Consider the following 12579-nt stretch of genomic DNA (forward strand, 5'->3'; position numbering starts at 1 on the left):
AAAAAAAAAAAAAAAAGAAAAGAAAGGAAAAAAAAAAGAAAACATCAAGACCCAAAGAGGAGTCACTAAAAGGGAATTTATAACACATCCAACTATGTAAACTGTGTAAACTGAAGAGCTGCTTAGGGGCAGAGTAGAAAAAAATAATTTGTTAAAAAGGTGTGTTTGGCAGCATTCTATATACTCACATACAATGAGAGCAAAAGAAGAGTCTCTTAGGAGAGACTCACAAAGGCACAATACCCAAAAATAAGGACTTTTTTCTTTTTTACCTTATATATGGTGTATTCACGTGAACATCTGTAGTAGGGTAGGGGGAGGACACAGAATCTGAGGAAAAAGGGGGAAAAAGTGCAGAAGTGGAGTGCACTGGACATTGATGAAAGTGAACTATGCAACTCATGGGCAGAGATAGGAGTGAGGGAATAGGAGAGAATGAGGGAATGGATGACACTGTGCTTATTACCTGAAGCATGTAGAGATAACCCAGCTGTATGTTACTCTAAAACATCAATAAATTTGGGAAAGAAGGTTTTAATGATTGTACAGATGTTTCCATTGCAGTAAAAAATAAAGCCTGTTAATAAACGTTCATGGGGGGGGGCAGGGGGAAGGTGTGTTTGGGTTGAGATTGAAAAGCTAAGTGTGACCGGGATTTGCTAGACAAGGGTGGCGGGTGGGAGAGCATTTGCTTGTGAACAAGCTCTCTGGGATTCTAAACCCATTCCTGCCACCCTCTGACCTTCACAGGTTACTGCTTCTCTCCCAGCCTTACTTTTCTGAAATTTGGATGAGTTTGATTTAGGTTTTATCTCTTCCACCATCTTCAAACCAGACTTCAACTAACAACTGCTTGTGGACTGGCTAATAGAGTGTCGGAATCCTGAGGTGCGGAACGCCAACCACTCACTCATAAGCATTTCCGGTCGGCCGGGACCAAGAGTTTGAAGTCCTTGGACAGCACTTCCGGTAATGAAATCTGCACTTCAGACGTCAGTCCTCGAGCGGCACTGCGTGACCTAGCACCCAACTACGCATGCTCCACTTAGGCTTCAGGTGGGCGAGGCATGGGGTGGAGTGGGCGGGGCTTCTGACTTGTCTCGCGGTTACTGGGCGGGCGCGAGCGCGCGAGGCTCGCGAGCGACGCGGGGCGGGGCTTCGTCCGAGTCGGCAGCGCCGGTCTGGCCGAACGTCGTCGAGCTGAGGTCAGCTCAGGTGAGGAGGTCGCGCCGGAAGTACCTCTGGCCGTGGCTAGCCCTTGGAGACAGCCACCGCGACCAAGTTTTGTTGTTAAGGGGGCGCGGCACCACTCAGCTCTCTCTACTTTCCCTTGCAGCCGCCATGGCGAAAGGCAAAGCCGCCGAACGGTCGCCAACGGGGGCACTCCACAAGACCCCAGTAGAGGACCAGGCTGCGCGGACGCGGGATTCCGCGGAGCCGGGCAGCGGAGGCAGTCTAAAGGGTGAGTGGGCCTGAGGGCCGGAGCTGAGGCTTGTCCAGCGGGGTCGTGTGCCGGGCGGCGCTCTGGGGGGGGGCGGGGCAGTCAGAGACCCCCGCAGGTCTCCATGGCTTGCGGTGTAAGAGGGAACCTGCCGACGTCCGGGAGAGAGTGGGGCACTCGGCTTGGGCCCCGGAACAGCACAAAGCCAGACGCGTAGTCGGTGCGTCTTGGTGCCTTATAAACTGGATTCGGTTACCAGAAAGGATGACACACCGGCTTGTGGACGCTAGGGCGATTGTAAGGTTGATAGCGAAGCGAGACAGACCTTTAGCATTTGCTGCGTGCGTTTTTTTACAGATGAGAAGACTGAGGGGTGTAGTGGCTTGCGGACTTGTAGAGAGTCCCAAAGCCAGATTAGTAAGTGAGATAATGTGGCTGTTTCAGGTGGCAGTTTCAAGTGATAGGATTACCTGGCTTTGAGTCCCAACGTTCTACCATTAGAGACTTCGAATGCTAACTTTCAAAAGCTCTGTGAAACGGGTATATGGAACCATTTAATTCAGGCAATGTTTGGCGTATATGAAGTGGGGGCTAAATGTTTACAATTACTGCTACATACAGGTGACATTCTAAACTTCTCTCCTACCCCTCAAAACACCGTCCTAGTAATTTTCAGAGCTTTTAAGATTTATTTATTTTGCAGCGCTGGGAATTGAACCCAAGGCCTTGGCACAACGTAGACAAGTGCACTATTATTTGACCTATGCACCTATTCTTTTTAAGCACATTTGTTTCTCCCCCCCCCCCCTCATTTCTGTTTTCTGTCTGTCTCTCTCTTTGTGGTCCTGGGGTGTGTTCTCAGGGTCTCCAGCTCACTGCTTGCTTGCTTATTTGGCTGGAGCTCTACCATTTGAGTCATGCCTCCAGCCATGCTTTTTGCTGGTTATTCTGGAGATGAAGGAAGTCTAATAAACTTTACTGCTGGGGTAAACCATGATCTTTTGACCTCAGCCTCCTAAGTAACTAGGATTACACGTGTGAGCCATCAGTTCTCAGTTTAAATACAGTTTTAAGCAAAACACACATGCCCAAAACAAAACCCAACCCAAAACAAAACCAAACGAAGAAACTAAATGCTTTGATTCTATCTTGGCATGAAATTGTTTATTATTTTCCAGAAGTTGAAATGGTTAAGCTTAAGCTCTTTTAAGTGCTTTTTTATTTTTATTTTTTTGGTAAGTGCTTTTAAAGCCCATATACTTGAGGTAATCAGAACAAATGGCTATTAAATTGTCCACAGCTCAAATCACATATGCTTATGTTCTACCAGTAATAATAGCTATGGAGCGGCCTTTTTCCTTCCTTTCTTCCTTCCTTCCTTTCTTCCTTCATTTTTTTCTTCTTTCTTTCCATCTGCTTCCCTGCCCACCCCCCCATTTTTTGGGAACAGAGATGTCTTATGTAGTCTACAGCACTCCCATCTTTCTGCCTTAGCCTACCTATTGCTGAGATTACATCACCATACCCAATTTAGAAGTCATCTTTTAAGAATTTATAGCAGGAAATATTTATATGTTTAGAAAATTTTAAACATCTCTAATTGTCTCTTTGAAGTTTCTATAATCTGATTGTCTTTCTAGATGGTGGTGAAACCAAATTCATATAAAATTCAAAAACTTTTCTGTGTTATAGAAGGATATATCTGATCTAGCTTAAAAGAACATTGTTCTAGCCGGGCGCTGGTGGCTCACGCCTGTAATCCTAGCTACTCAGGTGGCTGAGATCTGAGGATCGCAGTTTAAAGCCAGCCCGGGCAGGAGAGACTGTGAGACTCCTATCTCCAATAACCACCAGAAAACCGGAAGTGGCACTGTGGCTCAAGTGGTAGAGCGCTCGCCTTGAGCTGAAGAGCTGAGGGACAGCGCCCAGGCCCAGAGTTCAAGCCCCACGACCGACAAAAAAAAAAAAAAAAGAACGTTGTTCTGCTACTATAACAATAATACAATAGTTTTTTTTTGTTTGTTTGTTCTTTTTTTTTTTTTTGGTGTCCAGTCATGGGGCCTGAACTCTGGGCCTGGGCGCTGCCCCTCAGCTCTTCAGCTCAAGGCTAGCACTCTACCACTTGACCCACAGCTCCACTTTCGGCTTTTTTCTTTTTGCTTATGTGATGCTGAGGAATTGAACCGAGGGCCTCAGGCATGCAAGGCAAGCGCTCTACCACAGAGCCACCTTCCCAGCCCCTACAATAGTTTCTTGTAAGGGCAATCCAGATTATTTTCATTTGGTTTGAGATGGTGGTGAGTTTTACTATTATCTTTTAATCTAAAGTTTTTTTTTTCTAGTTCATCTTCTTAGAAGTTTTATATTGTTCTGCTAGATGCCTAGCAATAACAGAAAAATAACCTTATAATCAATCAGATTAAAAAGGGAGGAATATTATGACAGCTAGCATTTATTAGGTATTATTTTGTGTCCAAAATCAAGAATACTATACACATCATATTATTTAATTCTCTCAATTGTATATGGCTTCCTTATAAACAAGAGAACTAATAAAAGCATTTAAATATACATAGCATTCAGGTTTACCCAAGGTAACCTAAAGTTTTCAGAAATTAAACCTTAAGACTTCCAGAGGGCCTTTATGAAAGTTTATTTTATCTTTAGAACAACACAGAGTAGACAAAAGGGTTATTGTGAACCTTTTATGTGTGACAGTGAAGAGATTAATTTATCTCCCGTGAAGAGTTTCTGTTGCAAGGTAGTAGGAGATAGGTTGGACTGTTTAGAATCATGTCAGATTACAGTTGCAAGGCTTTTTATTTTTATTTTTTTGGTGCAAGTCCTGGGGCTTGAGCTCAGGGCCTGGGCACTGTCCTTGAGCCTCTTTTGCTCAAGGCTAGCACTCTACCACTTGAGCCACAGCACTACTTCCAGCCTTTTCTGTTTATGTGGTACTGAGGTACCAGGGCTTCATGTATGCTAGGCAAGCACTCTACCAATAAGCCAGATTCCAGCCCACATAGCTGCTTTTTTTTTTGGTTGTGGAGCTTGAACTCTGGGCCTGGGTGCTGTCCCTCAGCTTTTCAGCTCAAAGCTAGCACTCTACCACTTGAGCCACAACACCACTTCCGATTCTCTGAGTGGTTAATTGGAGATAAGAGTCTCAGGGACTTTCTTGCCCAGTCTGGCTTTGAACCATAATCTTCAGATCTCAGTCTTCTGAGTAGCTAGGATTACGGACATGAGCCACCACGCCCGGCCCACATAGCTGCTTTTACATTTATCATGCTCATCTTGTTGGTTGAGAGGGGGTCTCACTAACTCTTTGCTGGAGCTGACCTTGAAGCATGATTCTCCTAGTCTGCCTCTTGAATAGCTGAGGTTAAAGGTGTGTTGCACCATACATCTATTTAATAGTGAGTTAAGCTCCTGTAGTCTTATCACTGTTAACTCCTTCCTGGCAAAACAGCTCTGTTCATTTTTCTGCTTCCTGTGTACTGGATCTCATTCTGTATTTTACCTGCACATAATGTTTATTATAACATCCTTTCAGGTTTAGAGTCACAGACAGAGTGTCACTCAAAACATTTGAGATTCATCTGAACACTCTGAAGCCTTTGGTATAAAAATAAACCATACATTGTCCAGTTGTCTTAGTGAATATATTCTTATGACAGTTCAAATTATTTATTTATTTATTTATTGGACTTGGGGGACAAAAGTGGGGTTTGGACTCAGGGCCTTGTGTTCTTGCTTGAATTTTTCCAAGTAAAGCTGATACTCTACCACTTGAACCACATTTCTACTTTTTGCTTTTTTGTTGGTTAATTGGAGATTAGGATATCACAAATTTATTTGGTTGGCCTGGTTTTGAACTGTGATTCTTCGATCTCTCCATCCTGAGTAGCTGGGATTACAGGTGTGAGCCATTGGCACTGGTGAAAGAATTGATTAATGTCAATGTTTGGGCAAAAGATTGAATAGTTTTCTCTGAGGAATGCCTTTCAGGAAGTTGCTGGCTTGAGATACTATCTTCTTTTATATTTATCTTAATTATACTTTTCATTTTTTTCTTTTTCAGAAAAAGCCTGTGCGGAAGCTGGGTCAGCAAGAATGTCACTTCTTATATTGGTGTCCATTTTCTTGTCTGCAGCCTTTGTTATGTTTTTGGTATATAAAAATTTTCCTCAGCTTAGTGAGTAAGTATGCCATGATAGAAACTTGAAATGTGCATATAGTTATGAGATGAAAATGAATTGCAAGCCAAATCTACTTTAGACAACAGAACTGTTGTGACTACGTATCAGTCTTCTGAAGTGCAAGAAGCCACATCTGTACTGTTGTTTAAACATTTTTTTCTAAATTTGCCTCATTATTTTCTAACAGTTTTGATTTTCTAACAGTATTGCTTCTCTAATTAAGATGTCATCTTTCCCTGGGTGTCAGTGGCTAATGCCTCTAAGCCTACCTAATCAGGAAACAAATCTCAGGATCAAGATTTGAACTCAGCCAGGCAGACAAATTTGTCAGACTTTTTCAGTTAGTCATCAGAAGCCAGAAGTGGATGCATGACTCAAGTGGTAGAATGCCAGCTCTGAGCTAAAAAGCCAAGTAAAAGCTCAAGGTCACCTATAGATGGCAAACCACTAAAAAATATAATTTCAAGAAGGACAATTTTATATTACAGCCCTATACAACTGTGCTTTCTTTCTTTCTTTTGGTCTTACGTATTGAGGACTAAATGGGGTTTTGGGTACAGCTCAGTATTTGATTAAATTCTTAACATTGCAAATCCATGGGTTCAACACCTAGCAATAGAAAAAGAAAAAGAAAACCAAGTTAAGCCAGGTGCTGGTGGCTGTAATCATAGCTACTCAGGAGGCTGAGATCTGAGAATCTTGGTGTTCAAAGGTTCATGAGAATGCTCTTAACCTCCAATTAACCACTAAAAAGCCAGAAATAGACTGTGGCTCACAGTGATAGGGCACTGGCCTTGAACATAAAGCTCAGGAACAATACCCAGGCCCTGAGTTCAAGTCTTAGGCTGGAGCAAACTCCCCCCCCCCCAAAAGCAACAACAACAACAACAACAACTGTTAACATTTCCTAAAACAATTGGTGTGTTCTGATATTTTCTATTTATTTTCTCTTTTTGTTTACTGTTAGTAGTAGTGACCAAGTAAGTTTATATTTCTTCTTACAGTTGATATTGATATATAGTTGTTGTTTTTTTTGGGTCCGGTCATGGGGCCTGAACTCTGGGCCTGAGCGCTGTCCCTCAGCTCTTCAGCTCAAGGCTAGTGCTCTACCACTTGAGCCACAGTGCCACTTCCAGCTTTTTTCTTTTTGCTTATGTGGTGCTGAGGAATTGAACCCAGGGCCTCAGGCATGCAAGGCAAGCGCTCTACCACTGAGCCACCTTCCCAGCCTTTGATATATAGTTTTAATAAACTTAGTATTCTCTGCTTTCTTCCATCCCTATTTTCTTCTTTTCCACTTTGACTTGTGATTTATTTATATCTGGCTCTATTCATCCACATCTCTGTCTCTTTTTCTCTTCCGTATTTTATTGAAATAGGTATGATTTTTAACCAGAGGGGGAAGAGCAGTACTGGGATTTGAACTTGGGGCTCTCTGGCCTTGCTAGGCAGGCACTGTACTATTTGAGCCATGCCTTCAGTCTTTTCACTTTGGTTATTTTTGAGGTAGAGTCTTGCTTTTTGCCTCATCCTCCTTTTGTGGTTTCCTGCATAGCTGACAGGCATGTATGACCACATCTTGAGTTTTCTATTGATTTAGGTCTCCTGAACTTTTTTTCCCTGGCTGGCTTTAAGCTTTGATCCTTTCAATAGTCACATCTTGGGTTTTTTTGTTTTGTTTTGTTTTGTTTTGTTTTTTTTGGGTTCGGTCATGGGGCTTGAACTCAGGGCCTGGGCACTGTACCTCAGCTCTTCAGCTCAAGGCTAGTGCTCTACCACTTGAGCCACAGCGCCACTTCCGGCTTTTCTCTTTTTGCTTATGTGGTACTGAGGAATCAAACCCAGGGCCTCATGCATGCAAGGCAAGCGCTCTACCACTGAGCCACCTTCCCAGCCCCAATAGTTACATCTTAAGTAGTGAATTGTTACTTTTCATAGTGAACTTGATCTTGTAAAACAAAACAAAACAAAAACTATAGCTCATATCCATTTGGCAAAGACCATGGTAAATTTGTTTCCAGAATTAAAAATTTTCACTTGCCACCAGTGGCTTAGGCCTATAATCCTAGCTGCTTAGGATGCTGAGATCTGGCTGATCTTAATTCCAAGCCAGCCCAGGAAGAAGAGTCTGTAAGACTCTATCTCTTTTAGCTAGCCAAAAAAAGAATTTAGAATTTTTTTCACTTTGGAAGGATAACAGAATACATATATATTATATAATACCGCTAGTTGTGTTTAGAGCAGCATCTCATAATCTAGTACATTAATAACTATGCAGAGAAGCCTTCATTGTAACTTCTTTTTTTTGTTGTTGGTCATAGGGCTTGAACTCAGGCCCTGGGCACTGTCCCTGAGCTCTTTGTTCAAGGTTAGACTGCTGTACCACTTTGAGCTACAGCTCTACTTCCAGAGACAGGAGTCCCACAGACTTTCCTGTCCAGGCTGGCTTTGAACTCTATTCCTCAGATATCAGCCTTCTGAGTTGCTAGGATTATAGATATAAGCCACCAGTGTCAGTATAAAAGACTAAACAACTTTAGGTAAATTCTGTTTTGTTTTTGGGTTTGTTTTTTCCCCCCAGTCCTGAGGCTTGAACTCAAGGCCTGGACACTGTCCCTGAGCTTCTTTTGCTTAAGGGTAACACTCTACCACTTGAGCCACTGTACCACTTCCAGCTTTTTCTGTTTATGTGATACTGAGGAATGGAACTTAGGGCTTTATGCATGCTAGGCAAGCACTCTACCACTAAGCCACATTCCCAGTTCCAGTGTCTAGTTTTTTTGATCAGTGAATAGAGTTGATTGACAGAATCTACAGAGTAAGTTTGTCTTTGCTCCCAATCTAAGAATTATAATGTATTTGCTAATTATATAATGATGTAATTACAAACCTTTTATATTCCATTGATTACATATTTTGTGTATGCAGGTTTTAAAATTTTATAAATGAGAAGCTATTTTAGCTTACCAGGTATTTTTATAGGACTTAAGAAAAGTAGCATTCAGCTATAGCTGTTCAGGAGCCTGAAGGAGGAGGATTCCTTGAGACCATAAGGTCAAGATCAGCCTACCTAGTCGGGAAGCTAAGATTTGAGGATTGTAGTTTGAAGCCAACCAGGGCCAAAAAGTCCATAAGACACTTTATCTCCAATAAACTACCAGAAAACTGAGCTGTGGCTCAGAGTGGTAGAGCTCTAGACGTAAGTGAAAAAGCTCAGAGACAGCACCTAGACCCTGAGTTCAAGCCCCATGACCTAACAAAACAAAACATTCTAGCTGCAGTCATTGTTCTACAGATAAGCACATGTAAATAATTGTGCATAATGTACTTTAAACAAAAATGACCTGAAATTTTCATAAGCAAGAGTTTTTGTAATCCCCAACATGGCTTCAAATAGCACATAAAATGAAGAGAGAAAAGTAAAAAGCTACTAGGTGCTGGTGGCTCATGCCTATAATCCTAGCTACTCAAGAGGCTGAGATCTGCGTGTAGTTCAAAGCCAGTCCAAAGCAGAAAAGTCCCTGTGATACTCTTATCTCCAATTAACACCAAGAAGCTAGAAGTGGAACTTTGGCTCAAGTGGTACAGAGCTAGGCTTGAGCACAAAAGCTCAGGGACGGCATCCAGGTCCTGAGTTCAAGCCCCAACATTGGCACAAAAACAAAAGTCAGCAAATTGCATGGGCTTAAGATTCAGCTGAATCAGCAGGATTTCAAGTTCATGACTAGTCTGGGCAACAAATCAAGACTCTGCTTTAAAGAAAATGTGAAAAATGTTCTTTTTTTCTGGTCTTCGAATTGGAATATTCCAGAAAAGGTATAAAGTATAAATTCATTAAAGTTTCTATTTGGGTTCTGTTATAAATCATTATTGACTTCAGCTTATCATGAGGATTACCCAAAATGATGTTAAATAAATTTTAATAGTTTAAACACTTGTGGTTTATTTCTTAATGTTAATTTAACATTTAAACCAAATATTGGAGCATATGCTTTTAACCTTTAGTTTGAATTATTCTGAACTTTAACGTTTCATAGCCCAGAGAATTATATTGTTAAAGCACTGAAGAACAAATAATTTATAGGCTTTTAAGCTTAGTAATTTGGCTTTAATAGATTACAGATCAATTTATCAAATCATTTTGGATAAAACTCAGTGTTTTCAACTCAACTTGGATTTTATTATGGTAAAGTTCTGTTTAAAAATCTTTTAATTTTATTTCTTTAGAGAAGAAAGAGTGAATATGAAGGTCCCCAGGGATATGGATGATGCCAAGGCTCTAGGAAAAGTTTTATCCAAATATAAGGACACCTTTTATGTACAAGTACTTGTAGCTTACTTTGCTACGTATATTTTGTATCCTTTTAAATGTTTTCTAATTTTGTTCAAGAAAAGGTTTGAAGTCTGCTAGTTAAATGCTTTTCCCTTTAACAATTGTTCATGCAATGTTAAGATATTTTTTTAAAAGATTGAAAAGAAAAATGAAAAAAATTCCTGCTTTAATCCTTCTCAACCCAGTCATTTTTATTTCTGAATATCTGTTACCATTTTCTTCTGTTTTCCTTTCCTCAGTTCTTATTTGATTTATAATTGATAATTAACCATTAATTTTAAATAATTACTTTGAATTCTTTTTTTTTTTGTTGGTCATGGGGCTTGAACTTGGCCTGGGCGCTGTCTCTCAGCTCTTCAGGTCAAGGCAAGCGCTATGTCACTGGAGCCACAGCACCACTTCTGGCCTTTCCTGCTTATGTGGTGCTAAGGAATCGAACCCAGGGCCTCATGCATGCAAGCACTCTACCACTGAGCCACCTTCCCAGCCTAACATAGGTGCTGGTGGCCCACGCCTATAATCCTAGCTACTTAGGAGGCTAAGATTTGGAAGATTGAAGTTCAAAGCCACTCAGTTAACCACAAGAGAAGTTGGAGGTAGCTCTGTGGCTCAAAGTGATAAAATGCTAGCCTTGAGCAAAACAGTTTAGGGACAGCAGCCCAGCCCTTGAGTTCAAGCCCCATGACCAACAAAAAACAAATTTTTTTCCAGGCTGGGAAGGTGGCTCAGTGGTAGAGCACTTGCCTTGCACGTCTTGAGGCCCTGGGTTTGATTCCTCAGCACCACATAAGCAAAAAAGAAAAAAGACGGAAATGACGCTGTGGCTCAAGTGGTAGAGTGCTAGCCTTGAGCTGAAGAGCTGAGGGACAGTGCCCAGGCCCAGAGTTCAGGCCCCACCACCGGACCCAAAAAAAAAAAATTTCCTTTAGGCTTGGTAGTATATATATTTTTTTACTTTTATAAATGTTTTGAGAATCTCCTTTTGTTAATGTTCCTTTTACAAAAAATTTTAAGAAAGTTGGGTGCTGGTGTCTCACGCCCATAATCCTAGCTACTCAGGAGGCTGAGATCTGAGGATTGCAGTTCAAAGCCAGCCAGGGCAGGAAAGTCTGTGAAACTCTTATCTCCAATAAACCACCAGAAAACTGGGAATGGCGCTCTGGCTGAAGTGGTAGAGTGCTTGTCTTGAACAGAAGAGCTGAGGGACTGTGCCCTGACCCAGAGTTCAAGCCCCACAACCAAATTTTTAAAAAAAGGGTGGATGTGGGGGGCTGTAGTTGAGGAGGTAGGAGGGATGGGATCGTAGGGTAAAAACAAAAGAGGCAACAATGCTAGATAAGAAATGTACTCCTTGGGCTGGGGAAGTTGGCTCAGTGGTAGAATGCTTGCCTTGCATGCATGTGGCCTTGGGTTTGATTCCTCAGCACCACGTAAGCAGAAAAAAAAAGCTGGAAGTGGTGCTGTGGCTCAAGTGGTAGGGTGCTAGCCTTGAGCTGAAGAGCTGAGGGACAGTGCCCAGGCCCAGAGTTCAAGACACCACTCTGTACAGTATTTTCACAATTAAAAAAGCTATTTTAAAAAATCAAGAGGATATTCATTCAAAGAAATGAATATATTTGCATTTTTTTTGTTTTGCAGAAATGTGTATTTTAGTTGATCAGGAAAATTACTTCATTCTTTTTTTTTTTGGGTGCGGTAGTGGGGCCTGAACTCTGGGCCTCAAGGCTAGCGCTCTACCACTTGAGCCACAGTGCCACTTCCGGCTTTTTTCTTTTTGCTTATGTGCTGCTGAGGAATCAAACCCAGGGCCTGAAGCATGCAAGGCAAGCCCTATACTACTGGGCCACCTTCCCAACCCCTGAAAATTACTTCATTCTATGTTTACTTTTTTTTGGGGGGGGTCCAGTCGTGGGGCCTGAACTCTGGGCCTGTGCGCTGTCCCTCAGCTCTTCATCTCAAAGCTAGCGCTCTACAACTTGAGCCACAGCGCCACTTCCGGCTTTTTTCTTTTTGCTTATGTGGTGCTGAGGAATCGAACCCAGGGCCTCATGCATGCAAGGCAAGCGCTCTACCATTGAACCATCTTCCCAGCCCTCTATGTTTACTTTTAAACTGTCTATTGATGATTCCAATTTGTGGACTTTTCTTTCTTTCTTTTTTGTGGTTGTAGGCCTTGAACTCTGGGCTCTTCAGCTCAAGGTGAGCACCCTACCACTTGAGCCACAGTGCCACTTCCAGTTCACTGGTGGTTACTTGGAGATAAGAGTCTCACTGACTTTCCTGTCTGGGTTGGCTTTGAACGTTGACTTCAGCCTCCTGAGTAGCTAGGATTACAGGTTGAGTCCCTGGACTTTACTTTTCTTACTGATTATTGTGTCTTCTACTACTTTTGTCCAGTCTATCTTCCTACTCTTCTTGGTTAATGAAATACATTCTTTCTTTTTTTTTTTTGGTCCAGTCGTGGGGCCTGAATTCTGGGCCTGAGTACTGTCCCTCAACTCTTCAGCTCAAGGCTAACGCTCAACCACTTGAGCCACAGCGCCACTTCTGGCTTTTTCTTTTTTCTTTTTGTTTATGTGGTGCTGGGGAATCGAACCCAGGGA

At 42.0% G+C, this 12579-nt stretch overlaps 1 protein-coding gene across 3 annotated transcripts in view; it reads left to right on the forward strand.

Annotated features, from left to right (window-relative positions):
- Window positions 1–1133: 1133 nt before the first annotated feature.
- Window positions 1134–12579, forward strand: part of Tmem41b (transmembrane protein 41B) — a 29691-nt gene continuing 18245 nt past the window's right edge. For 2 of the 3 annotated variants that reach the window (XM_013028798.1, XM_013028800.1), the window contains exons 1-4: window positions 1134–1215; window positions 1337–1462; window positions 5526–5643; window positions 9871–9999. In XM_013028798.1, the coding sequence (XP_012884252.1) occupies window positions 1342–1462; window positions 5526–5643; window positions 9871–9999 (368 nt within the window). In that variant the 5' untranslated portion in view covers window positions 1134–1215; window positions 1337–1341. The remainder of the gene's footprint in view (window positions 1216–1336; window positions 1463–5525; window positions 5644–9870; window positions 10000–12579) is intronic. The other variant, XM_013028799.1, reaches the window with a different exon arrangement.

This window comes from Dipodomys ordii, unplaced genomic scaffold, assembly GCF_000151885.1.
Source record: "Dipodomys ordii isolate 6190 unplaced genomic scaffold, Dord_2.0 Scaffold113, whole genome shotgun sequence".
Lineage (NCBI taxonomy): Eukaryota > Metazoa > Chordata > Mammalia > Rodentia > Heteromyidae > Dipodomys > Dipodomys ordii.